We start from the raw sequence: 21,719 nt of genomic DNA, 5'->3' as shown, positions 1-21,719 counted from the left end.
CAATGACAAGTAATTATCAAAATCTTTTCATTTTCCTCTTCACATACCTGTGGAGCACCATACATGTACAGCACAAGAGCTTCCTGTTTAGGTATAACACACCATGCTTTCTGCCAGGGCTTTGATTTTTCCATATATTGAAGAAAGCTACATATGACACTATTTCCAGAGACTTCAGCAGATTCAATCTAGGAGACAGTATAAAGCATAAAAAAGAAAATAAGCTTTTCTTAAATAAACACTAAAAATGCACAAAACAGCAAAGCTGAAATACAACACCACTCTTATCAAATCTTGGTTAACATCTTCATAAGAGCTTGGGCAAATACCCAATTAAGATGATGAAGGACTGGATTTATGGAGAATATTTATATATTACATACATACAGTCACATACATATGGTCTTAACACATGTGCAATCTGCTCCTTCTTACACTGGTATTTTTGGATTATATGCTTCTAGATCACTCTAGATGTCATTCTGCCACCACAGATGGTCAGCCATTCTCTATAGCTTAGCATCTATAACAATGTCTTATTTCTAAGGTAACCTGATGTTAGGCATTCAAGTGCTACTAACTATCCAACATGACAACTACTCTATTTCACCAGTCAAAATATTATGACAGAATAAAATGCGAACACATTTCTAAGGATAACATAAGAACGCAATCACTAATTCTAGAGAAAAGATTAGGTGAATTGCTTAAAATCAGAAGACAGAATGCCATGCTACTCAGGTTAAATAGTGATCCTGAGAAGAACAGAAAGAACACAAGACGATTCTGTGTTCACATTTCCTTGGCATGAACTTTTTTTTCCAGTAGTGGTGTTGGCTGGATGCTGCCACAGGATAGCCAACCACTGTGTTGTCATGAGATCCGTCACGTGGCTGGATGTTTCTAAGAGGCTCTGTTGCTCCTTCAGCTACCTTAATAAAATCACCATGCCAAGAAAGGGCTTTTTGGCTCCAAGATATGCTGATTGAATCCCGTGCTCTTTACTCTTTCTCATCTAACATGTCAAGCTTTTGTCAAAAGCTTGAAGGAAAGCTCATGTTTCAGAGAAGCAAATGTTTCATATGGGGATTCTTGGTATCATTTTTTTAAACTTACACTTTTGTAATATTTGATGGAATCAAGCCAATATGGATTATGAATTGTATAAGGAATTACAATCTGTATCTTATTTTTTCCATCTTTTTCTGTCAGTATTCACCTCAAGGGTCAATCCATCTTTACTGCACCCCCAAGATAAACATATGTGTACGTGTTCACAGATTTAGGGTAAAATTTCTCTACTCTAAATCAGGTATTTAAAAGGGCCCTAAAAAGGGAGATTTAAGAAAAGTCAAGGTTGATTGCAATTTAAAGATGCCTATTTCCCCCCTCCCCGATCATAAGAGAAACATGGGTATCTAAGGTCATATTGGTCCCTCAAGTTTTTAGGTGTTAAAAGCTAAGAGTAACTTGGTGACTTAAAGGGGTACAGTTGTATACACTGATCAAAACAGTATCCTACTCAGACTCTAGATAGCGAAATTACCTCCCAAACCCCTCTCTCCAATCCCCAGTTCTTTAAGTTTAGTATATGTTTTCAAGAATAATTGATCATAGTAGCAGTGGTTTTTGTTGCTATGATGGCTTAAGCACAGAAGGAAAAAAACCCAGGATTTATAAGAAAGTAATATTTTATCACATTAGCTAATGTAATTGGAAAAAAGCAAACAAGTTCTAAGGCTCATAATCCCTACACAAAAAAAAGTTTTAAGAAATAAAGTAGTATTATGAAAGATGAATGGTGAAAAACAGAATCCATTGGATGGGCTGACCTTGGTCCATTTATCATTCCCATTTATTTCTAAAACAGAAAAAAAGTCCCTCAAAAATCCTACCATTTTTCATCTACTGATGAGCCAAGACTATCTGCAACAATGCACATTCGGTATTTTTAAAATGACATACCTCCAAGATGCCTTTCTTCTTCTTTTCTTCACTGTCTGTACAACCTATTATAACATGATAGCAGTCCTTACAGACTTTGTTCAATTTATTGCCATCATATTCGAGATGAGCCTTATAGTCAGAACATTTCCAGCAAACCACCTTAGAAACAAAAAAAGTTAAGGAAATTTATAAAATAGAATTTAATTAAAATTTTTTTTGTATTTATTAATAACATATTCTTTAATTATACAGACCAAGAAAGATAACTGCTTTATGACACTATTAATGTCCATAGTGACTTAAATGAAAATCATGATTTTCTCAAATTTGTGCCACTGTTTCTTAACTAGAAGTGTTTTTTACTATTTAAACTGGTGGAAATTTTATACCTTACACAAATCACATTAGGCTTTCAATTATGCCTGTAGGTTAAAGTTAGTAATAGAATTAGAACATAGTATATGCCAGGAGGCAGGAAGAAAATCTTCCAGTTTTTCTAAATGGCAGCGTCGAAAGGTACACTTACCTTTTTGTTTCCTACATAATCCCAGAAATGTACAATTGAAAGATAAAATTCTAATTCCATCAGAAATGGCCAACTTTTTAACCTGCTAATAAAAACTAAATTCACAGTTTCAGAACCTGTTGATTAGTACACAGAATAATTAAGTCAGTGTCACACTGTTGATTTTTCTTTTCACAAAATAAATAAGAAAGCTGAAAAGCTAGAAGGTCTGAGAAAGTTCTTCCATTAGAATTATTTTTCCACAGGAACATTCTTTCAGGTGAAAGAGATGTCCTGCATGAAAAACATAAGCATAGCTATTTCAAGGAAGAAAGGTAGACAAGTGGACTGGAACCACTTGAACACCTATACAAAATTTTATTGTGGACCAGGGATTTGTAGTACTAATTTAGATCACTACCTTCAAACAGTATCTCTAGAGAATACAAATTAAGTATCTCCAATTATTAACTTCTGGAAAGACACCACCACTGACCCAAATTAATTCCATGAAGCAGCATTTTAAAATTAAAATGGAAGGAGATGTGATAGAACACAATAGAGGGAAGTAGTTAGGATTCCAAATTGCCAGAAGGAAAAAAAGGGAAAGGTATGATCTTAAGAATCATGGAGGAGTTTAAAGACAGAAAAATCTGGGGAAAAAAACATATGACAGCTGAATTAGCAATAATTCAGAGCTTCTGAAAAAGTCTCTAGTGTTCTGCAAAGCACAGAAGCAGAGTTGTGAATGCTGTAAGGATATAAGCCTTCATACCATATATCACATTTCATAAGAAAGAAATCATACCAGGTAACCAGTGAGACAAAAGTTAAAGCTGGGCCGCACTACCATCTACTGGAGAAAGGCATAGCTGCTCGGTGGCAAGAAAAGGAAGCACAGTGTATATATGGCTCTATTGCCATTAACTTCTGAAAACTCTGAAGTCAGATCACTATTTCATGGTCACTTAAAAGTGGCATACATTACTGTACCATCACATGCTGAAAGCAACAGTCACGCTCTCTCCCCATCCCAGCCTGCCTTTTCCCTGATGCTTCACATATGTTGACACAGCTATACACTGAGCCCAGCTGGGAACAGATCCAGGTTAATCCAACAAAAAAGGATGAACCACAGGGCTTCATGGTTCATGCAAAAAGGAGAGGGGGTGATCGAATGGGAGCAGGGAGCAGCCAGTGCTGTCAGGGATAACGCTGGCTTATGCTAGTTTGACATGGTTTTGCAACTGTGCAGATCAGTGAGGCCAGTCTGGAAACTGTGTAGTCTGTCCAGGTGTTTGGGACTCTTTACACAAATATGCATCTTCTTCTGCTGCAGATGACTTCCCAATTTACCATAGGTTTTGCCAGCCAAACCAGACAAGAGGACCCCATTGTGGTTTGCTATACACAGCTCCTACTTTCAGCCATAAGCTCAGCAACAAACTGCAGCCTAACAAGCAGCCACCAGAAGGCAACTACGTGCTTAGACCCCTCCAGGGCCTGCTCACAAGCTACAGCAGCTGGGGTTTTGCACTTACATGTCCGCATGCTCGACAGTGGTGCCTTCTCCTTGTCAGTGCATTGAAGGGCTCTTTGCATTTCATGCACATGGTTACTTCGTTGTCACGTATCCACCTTGGTGCTCTCTTCCCAAGCTCAGCGTTCTGAGGGGAGGAGGGGGAGGACAAGAAAAAGAGACAGTTGTGCAGTACTTTTAATAGAGAAAATAATTATTCTCTTCCTCTGGAAAGGAAATGGCAAAACACAGCTCAAGATGCATTTTGAAATCTATGCAAGAAATAACAAAGAACCCAGTCAAAAATCATTACACACAACTGAAAGGGTACTCTATTATGCATTTCAGGAAAAAGAGGCCTGTTTATAAGATTTGGCATTATGACGAAAAATAGTTACTAACAAGATGACTACTTTGCAGTTCCTCTGCTATGAGAAGGATGACCTTGAAAAAGAAGTTTCCACCAAACTTTTGCAATATACTACTTCCAGTTATACAAGAACAAAATGGGTACTAAGAAGGTTACAATGGTACGATAACAACTTACAGAAACTTCAGCAGGCATATCTTCATATTCTTTAGCAATAGCATTTCTGAAGGTTTCATTCCTCTGCTGAAAAGCTTCTATAGTGTTCTGAAGCGCCTAGGGAAACAATGGAGAAATTCCTCAAACATACTACATTTACAACAGACTGTCTACATTCTGACCATTTAGTGATTAACAGAGGGAAGCTAGAGCCAGAAAATATGAATATTACTTTTTGATTGCTTCAGTGAAAATGCATTTAAAAAACAGAGTTAAGAATGTAGATAAATTTACCTTTATCCATTCTTCCTTATCTTGTTCAGAACTAAAAGAAACATTTGACAAATTAGTCCAAAGCTAGTTCAGGAAACATTATCTCACTATCAACAACTTGCTGCAAAAGCCAAGGTTCTGAAGCAATTCTCATGTACACAAAGTAAAACAATAGTGCTCATTAACTGTCTAACAGAAATAAAAATAAATAAATTAAAAGCATGACTTCAGATTTCACAAGTCTGCAGTCACTAAGCACTGAATTCAAGTTGAAAGATAAATGCAAATGCACTTAAAAGTAGTAATAATATTTTCACTGTCAGACATTTTTTGAACATAGGAGAGAAAGAAAAGGAGGACGCCTCATAATTTAGATGCAGGCGCTTTCTTCTTCCCTCATTTCGTAAAATATTACATTCACATACTGACACCCATTTCTTCTGTGCATCTCTTAAATCTTCCTCCCTCCCCAACAGAAATTATTTCCTTATTGATGTTTTTAGCTGTTTAAATTTGTCTACTGTGGCAAGAAGAGTATCCAATTAAAACAAGGAAAACTCTGCTTTAGTATTTATTATAAACCAAACAGCAAGATTTTCCCTTTTATGCATTAGAGCAGATATGGATGACTTATCAATAAGTACACGAGGTATTTACAGATAAGACAGAGATGAGAGGGCAAGCATCTTCTATTCTGATTTGTATGACAGATTTATATTTAGAACGTATCACTAGGACTTCAACATTCAAATCTTTAGGAAAGCACCTTATACCACAAGTAACAGTACTATTTCACTCTGCCAGCCAGTGCTGGTAACACACACAGTTTATCTGTGAACTTTAAATCAGGAATATGAGAACTAGCACCACAGTATATCTGCTGCTCTATTCAAACAGGGAGACACTTTCAATGACGTGAAAAAAATCTGACATGCAAAATTTTATTTCTCTACGGATTGCTAAGGAGGATGTGAAAGCAAGCTCTTACAATACTTCAATAAAAACATCTTCTCAAATGTTGTTTTGCATTATTATAGCAACTTGTAATAAAACTATAATCCTAAATACCTGTGTTTCCCCTTCCCATCTACCATCTGTATACGAGGCAGAAAAAGCTTGTGAAGTACTTCTCCCTACCAACTTACAGGAAAAACAGCTGAGCTGTTAAACGTCATACAAAATCAGCAATCTCTTAAAGGAGTTATCTACCAGCTATTTAAAACCACTAGCTGAAAATGCTCTCAAAAGATATTCTGAAAAATAAATAAATAGAAGTATCCCAGTAAAGAAAACCCCAAGGAGAAACTAAACATTACAACAAAGTTAATACAAGCTCATGAATTAAGACCATTAAGGTATAGGTTGCATTAAATACTCATGCATTAACCAGGATTATTCTATTCTAATTGAGTAAGATTTAGCTTGGTACTTACTCCTTCAAAATTTTGAACAGACTTAATGCATTCAAAAAAGTTCATAAAACAAAATCTGAAAACATGTTCTTCTCACACCTAAATGAACCAATGCAATACCCTTTAAAGTACTGATAATTCTGGAAAGTTTACAAAATAAACTTGTTTTTTTGTGATGTTTTCCTCCAGTTACAAAGTACTTTACAAATGGTACAGCAAGATGCCGTCTTTCACCATTGAAATGGATGTGTGGCAAAACAGCTCGCCAAATACTTTGCAAAACATCATACAGCAATTTCTAGTAGATATGACTGATAGCCAAAAATGTGTCCAAAAGTTTTGCAGACCTTAATGGAAAGCTTTTTCTGTCATTTTCCAAAGTATGTATTTATTATTATATATAATTTCAAATTCAGTCATAGTGTAGCTAAATTTCTATATGCTGTTACATTTCTGCTGCTCTCATTAAATATTGTAATTTTTTCCATAAAGAAAAATAGCTTGCAAGCCCTTGCTTATCCCTGAATACATGCTTTCACCACAGAACTGCATCCACCAGAGACATCCTTGTGCTTATTTAATCCTTGCCTCTCTGCAATGAAAGCTTAATTGCTAAGAACAGGGTCTTTAAGCAGCTCCAGCAGGAGAGGTGGAGATAAAAACGCACCCTACTTTTATTTGAAGTGGGCTGGTCTTGACAGGAAAAGTTGAATCTAGACAACCCTCAAAGAAGCAACAGGAAGATAACCCAGCAGCAAGAGGATAAAAGGACTAATAAGGACAGCAGAAAAATACCATTCAGAAGAGTGCAACTGGAGAAAGGATCCAAGAACTAAAAGAAGAACTTCCTTCCAAGGTGAGGGGGATACCTGGGACCAGGGGAAAAAAAAAAAGCAGACTGGAAGGAGGCCTGAGGAACAGAGGAAAGCCCGTGCCCTTCTGCCACTGTAGACAGCTACGTTCTGTGGACTTATCTCCACTGGAGTGGGAGGAGAGGTTTTTTGGGTGGAAGTGCCCTCAGGTGAACAGAGCCATTGGTACCGAGGTAGCTCAGGTACCAGAGGCAGCAGCACTGCCCAGACTAACACGCTCAGTTTCCCAGAGCACTTGATTAACTTGGCCAGACTGCCTTGGCAGCAGCTAGCTACACTGCTTGCAGTTCTCCAGCCAGCTCCATTCGCAGCCATCTTAGGTATTTCTGCAAAGCAACACCCTACACATTGTAGGTGTATCTTATAGTCCAAGAGATTCTGTGCTGCTAACTCATTAATAAAGAAATAAATAAGCAGTGATAATTTATCCTTTGAAAATAGCAGCCTAGGCTATTTTCAAAGCATTGATATTAAGATGAAACCCATTCTATCCTTCTCCAAATCTGTCAGTCCAATCTTGTGTTTGTATATATTTAATCCTCCAAGAACTAGATAATAGACTTCCCTTACCTGGCCTGCAACTCCAGTGTTCGCTCTTTTCCAGACACTTGAAAAGTGTGTGGATATTCTTCATTATGAGTCTCTACAATCTTCATACCATCTATGCCAACTCTGGTTCGAACCGAGAATTTTGATCCTACCAAGCTGAATTTGGGGACGCAGTAGAGCAACATGTTGTTAAACTGGGGGGAAAAAAAAGCATATGGCTTTGCATTAACAAAAACACAGATACAGCCACAGTTTCTACTGAGCTGGACAATATCACAAAGCTAAAGTCAGCAGGTGAGAAAGCAGGTTCTGTTCTGTTCAGTTGATAGACAAGAAAACCAAAGCTCAAATTCAGGACAACTTATTTTTCTTATTTGTTCCTGGGTTTTAGAAATAAAATTAAAGGTCAGTCTCAAAGCATATAAGGATAGTTGTTCTATATATACAGCAGTCTTCATAACATTTATTATCAACTCTATAGTTGATATTTTAGTAGATATTTTGATATTAGAGTTGATAACAGATTGGATATTTTATAACACTGTAAATCTCTTGTTAAAAGAATTCTCATGTCTCAGTTCTGTAGAACCTATTCCGAACTGCAGAATAAAAACCCTTTTGTGCAGTGTATACATTGATATTTATCCTGCATCAAAAGCACTTGGTTTTGTAGAAATTGTAACTACTATTATTTGAGGGGATTATCTTCAAGATATTTATTCAAAAAAAAAACCCTCAAACACCTATCTTATGTTTTATTTTTATTGAACCCTCAGGATTAGAGGAAAAAATACACAGGCAGGACAAAGATATATTCCTTTATTAAAATTAGATTTTTAAATAATGTCTAAATGCCTATAGCCTCAGCCTGGAAGCAGTTATAAAAACACCTCTACAGAGGTTAACACGTTATCTCACAATTAACTATTAAAAAGAGAAACTCACTTAATTTAAATTGTATTTCACAGAAACACTGTCTAGCCTGTTGTCTAGTCTGTATCAGAGATACAGCACACTTGAACTTGTCACCTTTCATATAAAGTGCATGGCATTTTAATCAGCCGTCTAGCCCCATTCAAAGTCTGACTATTCAATCATTTCTTCTTTTATTTGAAGCACAGATAAGCACAAATTCTGGCTCCACGACTCATTACTAGTAAAGAACTCAACAGGCCTGTATTAACTAGAAGATATGCAATGCTGAAGGCCCATGAGCAAAAATCAAAACTTGATACTAGCAGTTTTTAATGTATGGGAAGCAATGAACTATATCAAGCCTTTTGTAAGGGAGCTGGAAATAAAAACTAAAAAAAAATACCCCCCCAAAAAAATCAAGGCACTGCTGTAGTCTGCTAGTTCTAAGACAAGACATGGGTATCTGAAAAGAGGATGAATTACCATAATACCGAGTTCTCACAGGGCCACGAAGCTCACTTGGACCCCAACACACACAATCTATCAAGACTAAAATCCTAAGCTTTTACACTTCAGTTTCATGGGAAAGGCCCAGTTCTCATGCTCCAGATCAGCATTTAAAGCCAGCAGCCAATTATTTAAATGTGAGTTGCTGGACACTGGGCCTGTGTATTTAAAACCATGTATTCTGTTCTAAGCAGTGTTTGGAAGACTTCCTACAAGCAGCAGAGGGTTTGCTCGAGCTCTAGTATCATCAGTGGAAAGGCTGCTCATTGACATCAACCAGAAGAGGACATCCCCTCTCTCTTAGGTAGTTCTTTGAAGTCTAGAAAAATATAAAGCCACTCCTGCAAATACAGGCCACCATACTTACTAAGAAAAGATACCGTTCTTGAGCAGATGTATTGCGAGCAGCGAGTTTAAGGATCTGTCCTTCTTTTATCAGCTCGTTTGAAGGGTTGACAATGTCTTCCTCTTCTCCCAGCATCTCATAGATCTCTAACAATTTCTTTAGATTCTCCTTTTCAGTGAAAATACAGTTAGAAAACTTAATAACATAGAAATCTTTACCCATGTTCAAATGAAATGTCTGGACCTTGTGTAAGTCTGGAGAGTGTTAGCTTTGAAGAACATATATATACTCGGTATATACAGTCAGCCATGCAGATTGATTGACCTAGTTGATATGTTAACAAATACTTTTAGAAATGTTATCTCCATGATAATTTTTAAAAATGCATTTATACATACAGCTCGCATTATTTCTTGTCCAAAATATCTCACATACTTAATGAAACACCAATCATGCCAGTAGAGAAACATTAACTACTCTTTATGAACATTATCTTTCCATTTACAGAAACAGATGCAACTAGGTCAAGAGTCCTATATGTTGTCAGCTCATTTAAGCCAGGAAAGGAACTTAGCTTGCCCGGTTTCCACTTGAGAGAGTTAGGTGCAATGCCAAATTTTGTCCATCATTCCCAGGAGCTGTAAAAATACAGTAAGTAGCAGCAATCATTTGGACCCAGGAAAACAATTTTTGCGATTTCAGGGAAGATCTGCCGTTCCCACTCCTGGCAAAATTCAACTGACAGAATTTCCTAGCTTTGCTAAATACTCAAACACAATATTAAAAACGAACAGGGAAACAAGAATTGTTTACCATTTTTCTTATTGCACTATTAGAGTGACTTGCTGCAGTGGATATAATTTCCAGGGATTCTAGATGGAAGACAAAGAAAAAAAACCATGAAAAACAAAACCCTGCACATTTTTACGTATTTATGTATTACATAGACAATTGGATCATTCTACAAAATGTTGTTTGTAATTTTTATGTAAATTATACACTCAATACATTTCTTAAATTATCAATCAAAAGTAACCAAGATAAAGTATAAAGTGCAAGAGAGTTAGCTACCAAACTGAAATAATAATCTGGAAAGATCAGAAGGGAATTATTGCAGATTACTTTAAAGTGAGCTTCAATACTTAGAACCACATTTTTGTGATGTGAACAGTCATGGTTCTCTCCCCTCTTTTCAGAAAGTAGTCCAGAATGTCAAACTATGTTTTTTGTCAAAACAGCTCATATTACAAATACTTAGGAAATGACTTTCATCAACGAATTATTTCCAAAAATTATCTGGCAAGTAATTCTGAATGATGTGTGGAGATAATTGTTAACTGGCCTTGTGTAAATGTAGAGAAGAAAACATTTAAAAAATAGGCTGTTTTTTTTTCCCCTACCGGAGCTTAAAAATACAATACTGAGCCTAGCTCTACTTTTTTTTTTTTTAATAAGAGTCCCCTGTAAAGAAAATCACACTATACTCCATTTCAAACAAAAAGACATACATTTCATATGTGCATAAAGCAAAACAGAATGCCAAGAAAAGAGAGAAAAACCAATTTTACCCAAAGCAAACAAAATAATCCAAACCCCCGTGCAATTTCAAAACTAAAGCAAACTTACATACTCCAAAGGGAAAATACTAAAGGCAGTTTTTATACTAACTTCATCCATTATCCAAAGGGATTTTTTTTTTTAATCCTACAACCCCACTGAAGAAATTCTATCCTACCTTTCACAATGGCTTTGCTTCTTCACCTTATATTTCCTGAAAACAGCTTTAATTTACAGTATCCTCTTACTAATATCTTATTATGGCTATTTTAAATTCTAGAAAATATTTACTTTCAGCATCTTTCCAGTCTAGGGAATCCTGAGGCAATTTCCTTAGGTAGTCCTTTAAAAGCATCTCATAGCGTGGAATGCGTTGTACTGGTTCAAGCATGTGATGTTGCAATGTCAAATTTCCACACACTTTTTCTTTCTAAGAAATTGTAAACATATTTAAATGTAGTAGGCAAAAAATATTATTTTCCCAGGATACAATAAAATAAAAATTGTGATTTATAAAGCATAAATAATGTATTTTAAAACATGTATTATAGCCCTTCTGAAAGAAAACAGAAAACTACTTTACCAAACCAAATAATTAGAAATTCTTTCCTAAAAGTTCTTGTAAAAAAATTCTTTAAGTAACTAGTAGAATTCATAAATAGAAGTCCCACCAAAAAAACCTTCCCAAAGTATTTGAACTTAGCTTTGTAATAACTCAGAAAGCAAGAGAACTAACAACTGAATTAGTAGGAGCAGCTCATGATCATGTGTTAGCAGAAAGTCATTTTTCAAGGGGCTATAGGGTATATTTTATCACTCTGATGAGGGAATGCTTTCTTTCAATTTTATTCGTAATGTAAACCTCCCAAGAAGTATTTTAAGATGCATATTCACTTCCACATCCTTAGACGGATTCCATTAAAATACATATAGCCAGCATCCTTCACTTAGAATCACAATAACCTATAGTGCAGTAAAATTTAAGCAGAAATATCTTATTCCTTTTCTAGCTGCTAAGTCTGCAGTCAGAAGATATATATCTGCCAATTCCCAGAGAAACCTGCAGGGAGCACTAGAGGGAATAAAAAGCACTTTTGAAAAGAATGCTGCATTGCCACAACTGTTAAGCTTCATCTTTTGTGGCTCAGCATTTAGGATTGTATACTTACTTCCAAAGCTTAGTTTTCTGGATAACTGCACTGCTGTAAGCCAATACAGTATCTACAGATTCAGTGCAAGGATCTATAGTTCTGCACTGATATATATTTTTTTCCCCTGAAACGGTGTTTACTTTTGATATCTATGACAAATGTAATATTTTTCAATCTCCTGTTTCAACCTTTATACTTTGGTCCTCTAGGTTGCAATGGAAAGCCTGGATTTGCATGTGTATTTGTGCACATATGCAGGGAGAAGGAGAAGAAACAGAATACAGAATATGAAGTGGACAAAAACAACCCTTAATTCTAAGAGACTTGATATTTAATTTTCTCTTCAATCCTTTTGTTCCCCCCACAAACATATACATTTTTACATATGCTCATATTACTTGGAGCATGACATCACTCTCCCCATTACCTGAATGTCTTGAATAATGAACTTGAATAGAGGTGACCGTTCGGTCCACATTTTCACCAGTTCCATTGCATTATCAAAATTCTTCACATACTCGCCGTACATCTTGAGGAAAGGAGCTAACTTTTGCAGAATATCTCCAATTCTGGGGGTGGTAGTCCTGCAAAGTAAGAGGGCGGAATCTCAGAGCAAACAGGAAAGAAAAAAGTCACACAAGGTTATAAAACACTTGAGAGCTTTGTTTAATAGAGAATCTTTTCTGTTTGGGATCACCTCCTATAGAGTTCTAGCATAATGAATAAAACTGAACGAAATAACCATGGAAAGATTGTTTGTATCCTCTTTGATGATCTATAATGCTTACAGGTCATGTAGAGCACTAAAGAAAGGTGATCTATAATGAAAAACATGAAAGGCTTTATTTACAAAACACACCCTCATTTATTTCATTTACAGTTCCTTAAACTACATTATCTTCTTTTGACCATACTCCACCCTATAAATACCTAACTTGTGATTTTGTTTGAGGTCTAAATCCATACTATAAAGAGCTTCCCTTCCATGCCTTACATAAGTACAGGTATTTAAAGCCTTTTACAATTATTATTTGAGAAAACCTATTAAGTAGTAAGAATCCCTTGGATTCCAGCCTTTTGTGCTAACTTCCCCCCAGCCTTCCCAATTATTGATAGCATCTTCCAATAAAACAGAATAGAAAAGACAAACTAACTGATGGAGGGGGGAGGATACGTGGAGGAGCTGCACCTCTTGATGCCCAGAAAGAAAGCAAGAACAGTACATATGCATCTCCTAGAAATGCAGTGTGAAATACATGGTTCACATTTCATATTCAAGAACATATTCTGAAACTCTGTATTGTTGAATTTCTGAAAGTCTAAGATCAATGTTGTGGTAGTGACCTAACTGTAGTTTAACATACCATATACACCACGTATATACCTTATATACAGCGTTTTAGGGTTTTTTTTAAAATCATTGAAGGAAAAGTGAAGCATTTACTTCAGCAGTCCACTCCAATACACTACTTCTCCAGGAGAAAAGGTGGGAAGAAGGGAAAGCTATTTGAACAGCGAGTATTGCCCAAAGAGCCGAGTGTTTTGTCCCAGGACTGCGAAAGGCTGGCCCCCATCCAGCTGCCCAAGGGGGGCTGGTGGTACATACGTGAGAGCTGGCCGAGGTGTGAGCTCTGCTGTGCCTGGCGAGGAGGCAAGGGGAGCGGGCAGGATGGGAAGGTGCCTCTGCAATCACCAAGGTTCACCACCCTGAATTAGGTTCAGGTATTGGCTAAACCAGACTGGTCATGGAAACACACATTCAAAAGCAAGCTAGCAGTTTAAAACAAAACTCCATTATTTCTATTCACTGAATGCTATTTCTCTGGGTTGCCATTTTATTTCAATGTAGCAGCATATTTTTGAACTTAAAATAAAATAAAAATCATGCCAACAGAACTGAAGAAAGTGTGAATTTTTTTTTAAAGGTCACTGGAAAAAAACAGATACTAAAGTTTTAAAATAAATTTCATAGTTAAGTCATCGCAAGGTTTTTGCAATTAAAAAGCTTAAAGTAGAGAAGAGTGCAGCATTGCTTTGTATCTAGAGAAACTGGCATAAAAAATAAATACTTCTGCTTAACTGTTTCACGGCTATTAATAGACAGATGTTACAAGCAAATGTCAAAAGTTTTATAAACCAGGAAGCAGGAACAGTTTGCTGTGCCTACTGCTTGGATAACCATGGCAGCTGATTTACATGGCAGCTGATTTACACAGAACACTGCAATTTTACCCTTTATGGAGATACTAAATTTTCACAGCTACCTTTAGTGCAAGGCCTTTATGTGTCTAAACACTCTGAGGCTGGAAAAACAGAAATCCATTATCATTTCAGATAAGCAGGACAAGGTCCATAAAGCACAAAGAGCTCTGGAAGAATATGAAGGACAGGGGAAATCAGAGTCTTTCGAGATTATCAGATAACTCTTCCCTTGGTGGACTTATGACTACAGATAACTAGTCCATTTCTTATTCAAACAGTATGCACCATGAACCAAAACATGAAACGTTACTAATTGCCATCACTCCAGGACAGTTATCATTTTCTTGGCTAGAAAGGCTGGAAAGAGAACTACTACTATAGACCCAAATCAGCGCTGCACTGTCACCTGGCAACAAAGACAGCATCATTATATGGCTCAGGGAACAGGTCTTCACACTGTTCTGTGTGTACAAAACCACTTCCTATTTCTATGTTACTAGACGAACGCAGTATTCACCAAAGCATTCCAAAAACCTCAAGGATGAAAGAGCTGAGCTACTAATCATGATGTATAATATCTCATTTAAATCTGCCATGGTAGCAAGAAAGCAGCTGAAGCAAAGGTCTACGAAATCATGGCACAGAAAAGGTGACTACAGAAAAACTGTTCGATCCCTCTTCCAATATAGGAGCCTGCAGGCATCAAACAAAATTTTAAGTTGTAGACTCAAAACAAAAGGAAACATAAGGAGTAGGTCAGCTCTGAAACTGCTACAAGACACTATGGATTCTAAAACTTTGTGTTCAGAGTGAAATAGAGCAATTTGTTCACACACACACACACACACACACACACACACACGCGCACACAGAGGCTATGACTCTTTGTTCTTATATTCTTCCCCAGGCAGCTGGTATTGATAATCCTTGGATACAAAAGACTGAGCTAGACGGACATTTTGATTGATTTGGGCTGTCTGTTATGCTCTGCTTTCCTTGGGAAAAATACCGCAGTGAGGTTTTCTCTACTGTTTTCAAGCCGTACGTTGTACAAGAGATATTCAGCTCCAGCTGTTGCTCAACTTATTCAAGATGCAACTATCAGCCAGAATTTCATTTCCACCTGGTAAGTTTAGGTTCCCACTGCCTTTTCTTCTAAAAAAGGCTTATTGTTTACCAATATCTATCAAGACATTTACCACAGATTTTACTGAATGTTTAAAGAACAAGGGGCAGTTGAGAGTGCCAGCATACGCCACTAGCTCAGCTCAAACAAACCCATGTGTGACAACGGTATTATGAGTCGAACTTACTAAGCACCATCTATACCAGGAGACAACGGACAAAAGATGCTAGATGTGAAAGCTCCAGTTCAGGCTATTCCAACCACAATGAAACAAGGCAAAACGAGGGCAATTGCCTCTGACCTCCTTTCTCAGTTTCAAAATCTGTTGTTGAAAACCAACCACAACTCAGGGAAAGTGTTAGAGAAAGCTTTATCCAGCAATTTTTACCTAAAAAAAATAACAGAAAAAGTGTATAGAACTACCAACAGAACATATTCAAGTAGTTTCTGTCTCTAATTAAGGGAACTGGTGAGGAAAGTGAACTCTGGCAGAGGCTGTTGTGCCAGACATTCAGAGACTGGGGGTGGAGTGGTGGCATTATCCCTGTGTTCCTTCCTTCAGCCTAATCAGGAATTGTTCCCCTCCTCTGCACCCTTTCGTCCAACTCCTCCCAAAAGCACACTCTTTTAAGGACATTTAACAAGCTGTCTCAGATAAAGCAGAGAGGTTACTTCCAAGCAGTGTGGGAAAAGTTATATCCTTAGGATGCAATCCATTAGCTTTGCACCAACAGTCAAAGCTCATCTAAAGAGGCACTCTTCAGCCTCTAAAACTATGTAATTTTACACGTCATCACTGTGTGCATTTTGCAAATAGACAAGATAGTGCAACCTGTCTTCTGTGAGTGCATACTATAAATTTCAGTTCATATATATAAAGCACTGACATAATGTAGTTCAAGCAGCTTTTAAGCATCGTTTTAACAAGTCATATTCCACTTCTCATGAATATGCACTCTATTTTAATGCTTAGTTTGATATTTACCATCGTTTTTAAAAATAAATTAATACAAGAGGATGAATGGACCTTGCACTGTCATGGTGCAAGGAATGTAAGCTTAAGGTTTAAGCTTTGCTATATTTCATGCTGCTTAGGTTTTATTTACTTTTTTGCATTATAGAAGATTTGGGGATACCCTGTTTTTGCACATGACATCCATTCTTCTATTTTAAATACCACTGGGAAATCATTTTACAGAATCTGGATTGTCAAAACAAAGAAACAAACAGAACAAAAAAAACAGAAAAAAAACCAAACTATTGCCACTTCCCTATCTCATTTGAGAAAAGGAAATACCTTACTAAAAAAAACACACTCTTTTTTTTCTTTTTTTTTAAAGTAAGGTATTTGACAATTACATAAGAGAAATCAAAACCATATGATTATATTTAAATATTCCATACTTTTCACAGCCCAAAGATATTTGTAATCATGCACACCAAGGAAGAATAAAGATACTGCGATAATACATGATCATTACACAGCATATTTGTACCTAAACTATCTTTCTTGACCCAAATGGAGGTCTTATCAAGAAAAGCTACAGGAAATAATGACCAAAACATATACCTGGTCTGGATTTTAATTTCAAACTGATAAAACTAAAACACAGAAAAACTAAAATGAATCCCACTTTATCACAGATGTGAAAGCAGTAATGGCAAAAGTTATGTCCTATGAGTGTGAGACAAACTAACACATACATGCTATTTATCTCAATTTTTGTATTCTGTCCAAAAAAATCATCAGGTAACACATAATTTTAATTCAAGCCCCTAATTCAGCAAGGCATTTAATCATGAGTAATCTCATTGGCTTCGGTGAAATAGATGTCCTTTATTTTAAGCAAATGACATAAGTCCTCTACTGAATCAGATCCTGATAAATGGCAGAAGAGCAGATGTTCTTCTACCCGCAGTACTTCCTGGGACTAGAGTGCTTAATTATGAAGGTACCTTCCCTACCTCAACCCTGTAACAGAATTTCTACAGACACTGTTTCATTAGTATATTAACCAGTAAATCACCTCTTACCATTCTTGCATTCTTTTCTCAAGTTCTGGAAGTAAGAATTTACTGTGGAAGGCATTTATTGATGAGATATTAGAAAAGATTTTGTTAACCACTTCAGCTGGAAATGAGCCTCTGTTAGCTTCTTCTAGGAGTCTGGAATAGAATACCTGCAATACAGAAAAAGAACCCCAAACCTATCAGCCTACTATCTTTCATCAGTGGATTAAGACCCGTCCTTCCCTCCTACTCCAACTGGGACATAATTAATACACCAATAGTAAAAGCAGATAATGACAAATTATTTATCATCTTCCCATAACCTGAAGCAAAAGACTGCCTCTCCTCCTCTCGCACCCAACTTACTTTTTTTTTTCTTTTTGAGACAGAAAAGTGTTACAGGATGAGCAGACTAAGGGAGGCCAAACTAAAGCAGTACCATTTTGGTTTGACTCCAGGCATGCTGTCTGTTTCAACAGCTAGATCACAGTTTTTATGGTGTCCCAATCTCATTTTCCATTCTTGCTTTCTCCTCAATTAGCCTGATGTCTGATCACCATTAGCCTGACTACTCTGCTTGTATGCTGCACCTCCCTATCCTTTTAAAACTGAAGTCTATGACCAGTCCCCATACAACATTCAAAACCCCAAAGTGTTCCAGGTCTGATTGGGCTCTTTAGTATTTCTGTACTCTCTTTCAAAACACACATATATATTTGTTTCTGTGTGTGTGTGTGTGTGTGTATTTCTCAATCAATGAACTATACCCAGAGTAGATGCAACTACACAATGACTGGAGACCTGTGCAGCTGTCAATATGCATGTCACATAAAACAGTGCTAATGGGGAGCTATAGCCCCCTCCCTCTCCCTCTCCCATGTTTTAATGGGCAATAGACTGCATCTCCCTTGAAAAGCAGTCAGAAGCTTGGATAAGGGTTTGGGAAAAAAAGAAAAAAAAGAAACTGAAGTCAGGTGCTTTGATAATCCCAGGTGAGACAGTATAGACCTTTTAGAAGAAAAAAGTCACCACCTTCACATATACTTTAAGACATGTTTCCTTTGCTGTGGCTCTGAGAGGATTATTAGTTAATTTTGACAAATTACTTTGAAAACTAGAAAGGTTACATAGCTTTTTAACCCAGTTTAGAAACATAACAGTCCATTCCCAATCTTCTGCTTTCCTCTCATTATCAGCAACTGAGTAGCTGTGCTTGAAACTAATTTCTCAGTACTCTGTCCAGCTAATATTTGAAAAACAGGCATACACTAATGCACTTACGATTGAATCAAGGAAAATACTTCCATGTTGCCTATTAGAAAAACCTATAAATGAAGTAAACATTTTCCATCATAATTGATATCTTTTTATGTCTCTAAAGCAAAGCTCTTGTTTGCAATACTTGGTCTTTTAAAATACACATATCCATCCCAATGTGGGTCAGCCTGGTAAATCCACTTTCATAAAGACCATTACTGAGATCCCCAAGCAGTCTGAACAATTAATAAATTGGCTGAGACTTTTTATTTCTTTCTCAACTTCTGTGTACATACTTTATGCATTACACATGAGAAATTTAAATAAACAGTGATGCCTGAGAAAACTGTCATGGAGTAAGGCAATGTATCCTAGGTATCTAAGTAAAATGGATATAGGTATCGAAGAAGACTTGAAAGGATATTCAAGAACTACAGACTGCTTCACACTTAAGAAATAGCAGTTTGATTCTTCAGAGCACCAGAATTCAACCCTTTCCTTGCAGGAAGAGTAATTTCTGCTCACTTTAATAGGATTTAGTCCAAATGTACAGTGGGAAAATAGGGCATATGCAGTTTCCAATGGGTACCTGCCAGGTTCTTTGACAATAATGAAAAAATGCTGTGCAGGTGGCTCAAATGTGAAAGATTTAGTGAATTCCTAGTGGGCAGGTGATTTCAATATTATAAAATATGATACCTTCCTTGTCAAGTCAAGAAATGAGTGAGCATAACATTATCCATCCCCTTTGTTGGAAGGACCACTGGTATAAAGCTTGCACTACTATTGTTCATGGTAAAGTCTACACATGAACACGCTCACAAATGATACTCTTTTACTACCCATACAATTCTAATATACTTTTTAAAATTTAGTGTTCCTAAATTTAAAAAAAAAAAGGCAAATTTATGTGGCAACTGCAAACAAGTGGCTGGCAGTGCCAGCAGAATGCTCAAACCACACCACCCCTTCTACGTAATTTATATCCACACATACAAGCATAGCTGTTCAACTTCAACTTGAGGTAAGAAAATAAAAACAAATTCAAGGAAAATTTACCCGATCTAGGAGGTCAAGTCGGCTAACATAGGCTTTTTCTGTATGCAGAAGTTCATTGGCAATTTTGTGACGTTTCTGTTCATCTGTCTCCTGGAGAAAAATAAGATCTCTTAGAATACTGGAGGAAACATAATTTAACACTAAAAAAAAAGTTGAAGAGACACATGTTTACCTTATATTCCAAAAATAACTGAAGTCCAAGTTTCACATTTAGCAATATTCACTCTATTTCTTAAAATATTAACTTTTCAGTAATTTAATCAACAATTCAGAAGGTGGGCAAGAATCAGCAACATTGCAGAGCAAAACTCAGCCTAAAACATTTAAAATTTTGCAGTTTGCACAGGAATTCAAAACCTCCATTTTGAAAGTTATTTGAACTGACTGTTCTTTGCATAATGGAATTATTGAAAAATCCTGTACAAAACATTTTATGTTCATGAGTATACTCATTGATGATAATTTGTTGACCGCAATTAGATTACTCTTTCACTAGGCCTTTACACAAGTTACTTGTCTTTCTTAAGGGAAGTTTTCACATCAAAGTCTTTCATTCCACAAAATATATTTTTTAGTTGTCCTGAAACTGAAAATGGTTATTTGAATTTCAGATTTATATCAAATATATGTTAGAATATGAAATTATGAGTTGCTTTGAGAAGTCACTTCAAAACAGAAAAATGAAAGCACTCTATTCTAAAAGGTTAAAACATTTGGCAAATGCCTCATTTTCCCAAATGTCAAATTCAACAAAATGACACTTCCATTACAAGATTTCCTTTCAGATTTACTGCTAGCACTGAAAAACATTCACATTTAAAGACATCTGAGCCTTTCCTGAGTAAATGGCAATCTTATGATTGAGCATATAGGAAGTTGATAATTTTCTAGACAAACCGCAGATATCCTTCATTAAAAAACAGAGCGCTTTAAAAAGTTATTTCTGATTACAATCCACGTACCATTTTCCACAAGACTAAGACAAACATTTGCGAGTACATTTATAAAGATTGTTTGCAGAATGCTCAAGTACAGAGCTTTCATTTAAAGGACTTCAGTGGCTTTTTTCTCCTTTCAGTATTCACTAAGTACTCCACATTCAAACACGTTTCGATCCTGATCTTCAATGTTAGCCTCCGCTCTAAACACAGGTTTCAAACAGTGACTTCAAAGCTGTTCATTAAATCCGTTGAAATCAGCAGAGCAACCACAGTAACCCACAGAACTGCTCTCTAAGTGCTGTCAAGAGACACTGCAGAGATTTGCAGGATTAGCTGTTACAGCTACAGCACGCTGTTCAGCGCACTCATTTACAAGGAACCTCATGTGTGGGCTTGAGGCACCAAACTGTGGGTGCTACTGGTTCCTCTGCAAATTTTTCTTTGGCTAAAACATGTGCTTTCCCTCAAGTAACACTCTATAGAAACCAAGCTACAATTATCTGAAGATTATTGGAACTAATTAAGAGAGGGGAAAACCATGCACAGCAGACTTAAAAACATCCCACAAAATGACCAATTGAAAGAAGTATTTAAGCATCACTCCTGAGTCAAGGCAAATACCTCTAGCTCCCTCACTTTACTCTGATCCCTGGCTCAGTATCTCCCTTCCATATTTTCCTTATTCTTGAACCTCAGTCTCCTTTCTACATCAATCACAGTACCTCACTCAGGAATCTTATAAATGGGAAAAATACACACCATGGATGAGTTATCACTTAATAACAGTGGCATATTCCTATTCAAGCATAAGAGCGCTCACCAAGAGGGTTAGATCAGTGCGAGAATAATGGGAAATTATACTGCTGGTTTTCTTTTAGGGAAATCCTCAGTTTCCCACCACACCATCTCAAAATTTTCTCCTCATTTTCCATGAACTCCTAAGTGTGTTTTTTACTGCCAGCTCCATCCTCCTCCCTGCTCATACTCCCACTTCAGTCCCTTCTCCAGCATCCCATCCGAAGAAAAGCACCGGGTTTCCCTGAGC

At 36.7% G+C, this 21,719-nt stretch overlaps 1 protein-coding gene across 2 annotated transcripts in view; it reads right to left on the bottom strand.

Moving 5' to 3' along the window:
• The window catches only part of FGD4 (FYVE, RhoGEF and PH domain containing 4), a 55,503-nt gene that overhangs the window by 1,212 nt on the left and 32,572 nt on the right, over positions 1 to 21,719 (bottom strand). For both annotated transcript variants that reach the window (XM_013947445.2, XM_013947447.2), the window contains exons 5-16: positions 19,734 to 19,823; positions 17,442 to 17,587; positions 12,507 to 12,663; positions 11,220 to 11,358; positions 10,185 to 10,243; positions 9,393 to 9,539; positions 7,625 to 7,797; positions 4,792 to 4,822; positions 4,519 to 4,614; positions 3,994 to 4,119; positions 1,966 to 2,106; positions 48 to 188 (exon numbers count right to left, since the gene is read on the bottom strand). In XM_013947445.2, the coding sequence (XP_013802899.2) occupies positions 48 to 188; positions 1,966 to 2,106; positions 3,994 to 4,119; positions 4,519 to 4,614; positions 4,792 to 4,822; positions 7,625 to 7,797; positions 9,393 to 9,539; positions 10,185 to 10,243; positions 11,220 to 11,358; positions 12,507 to 12,663; positions 17,442 to 17,587; positions 19,734 to 19,823 (1,446 nt within the window). The remainder of the gene's footprint in view (positions 1 to 47; positions 189 to 1,965; positions 2,107 to 3,993; positions 4,120 to 4,518; positions 4,615 to 4,791; positions 4,823 to 7,624; positions 7,798 to 9,392; positions 9,540 to 10,184; positions 10,244 to 11,219; positions 11,359 to 12,506; positions 12,664 to 17,441; positions 17,588 to 19,733; positions 19,824 to 21,719) is intronic.

The sequence above is a fragment of the Apteryx mantelli genome, chromosome 1 (assembly GCF_036417845.1).
Source record: "Apteryx mantelli isolate bAptMan1 chromosome 1, bAptMan1.hap1, whole genome shotgun sequence".
NCBI lineage: Eukaryota > Metazoa > Chordata > Aves > Apterygiformes > Apterygidae > Apteryx > Apteryx mantelli.
Note: the sequence above shows the minus strand (reverse complement) of the source record. Positions and strands in the feature narration are given on the sequence as shown.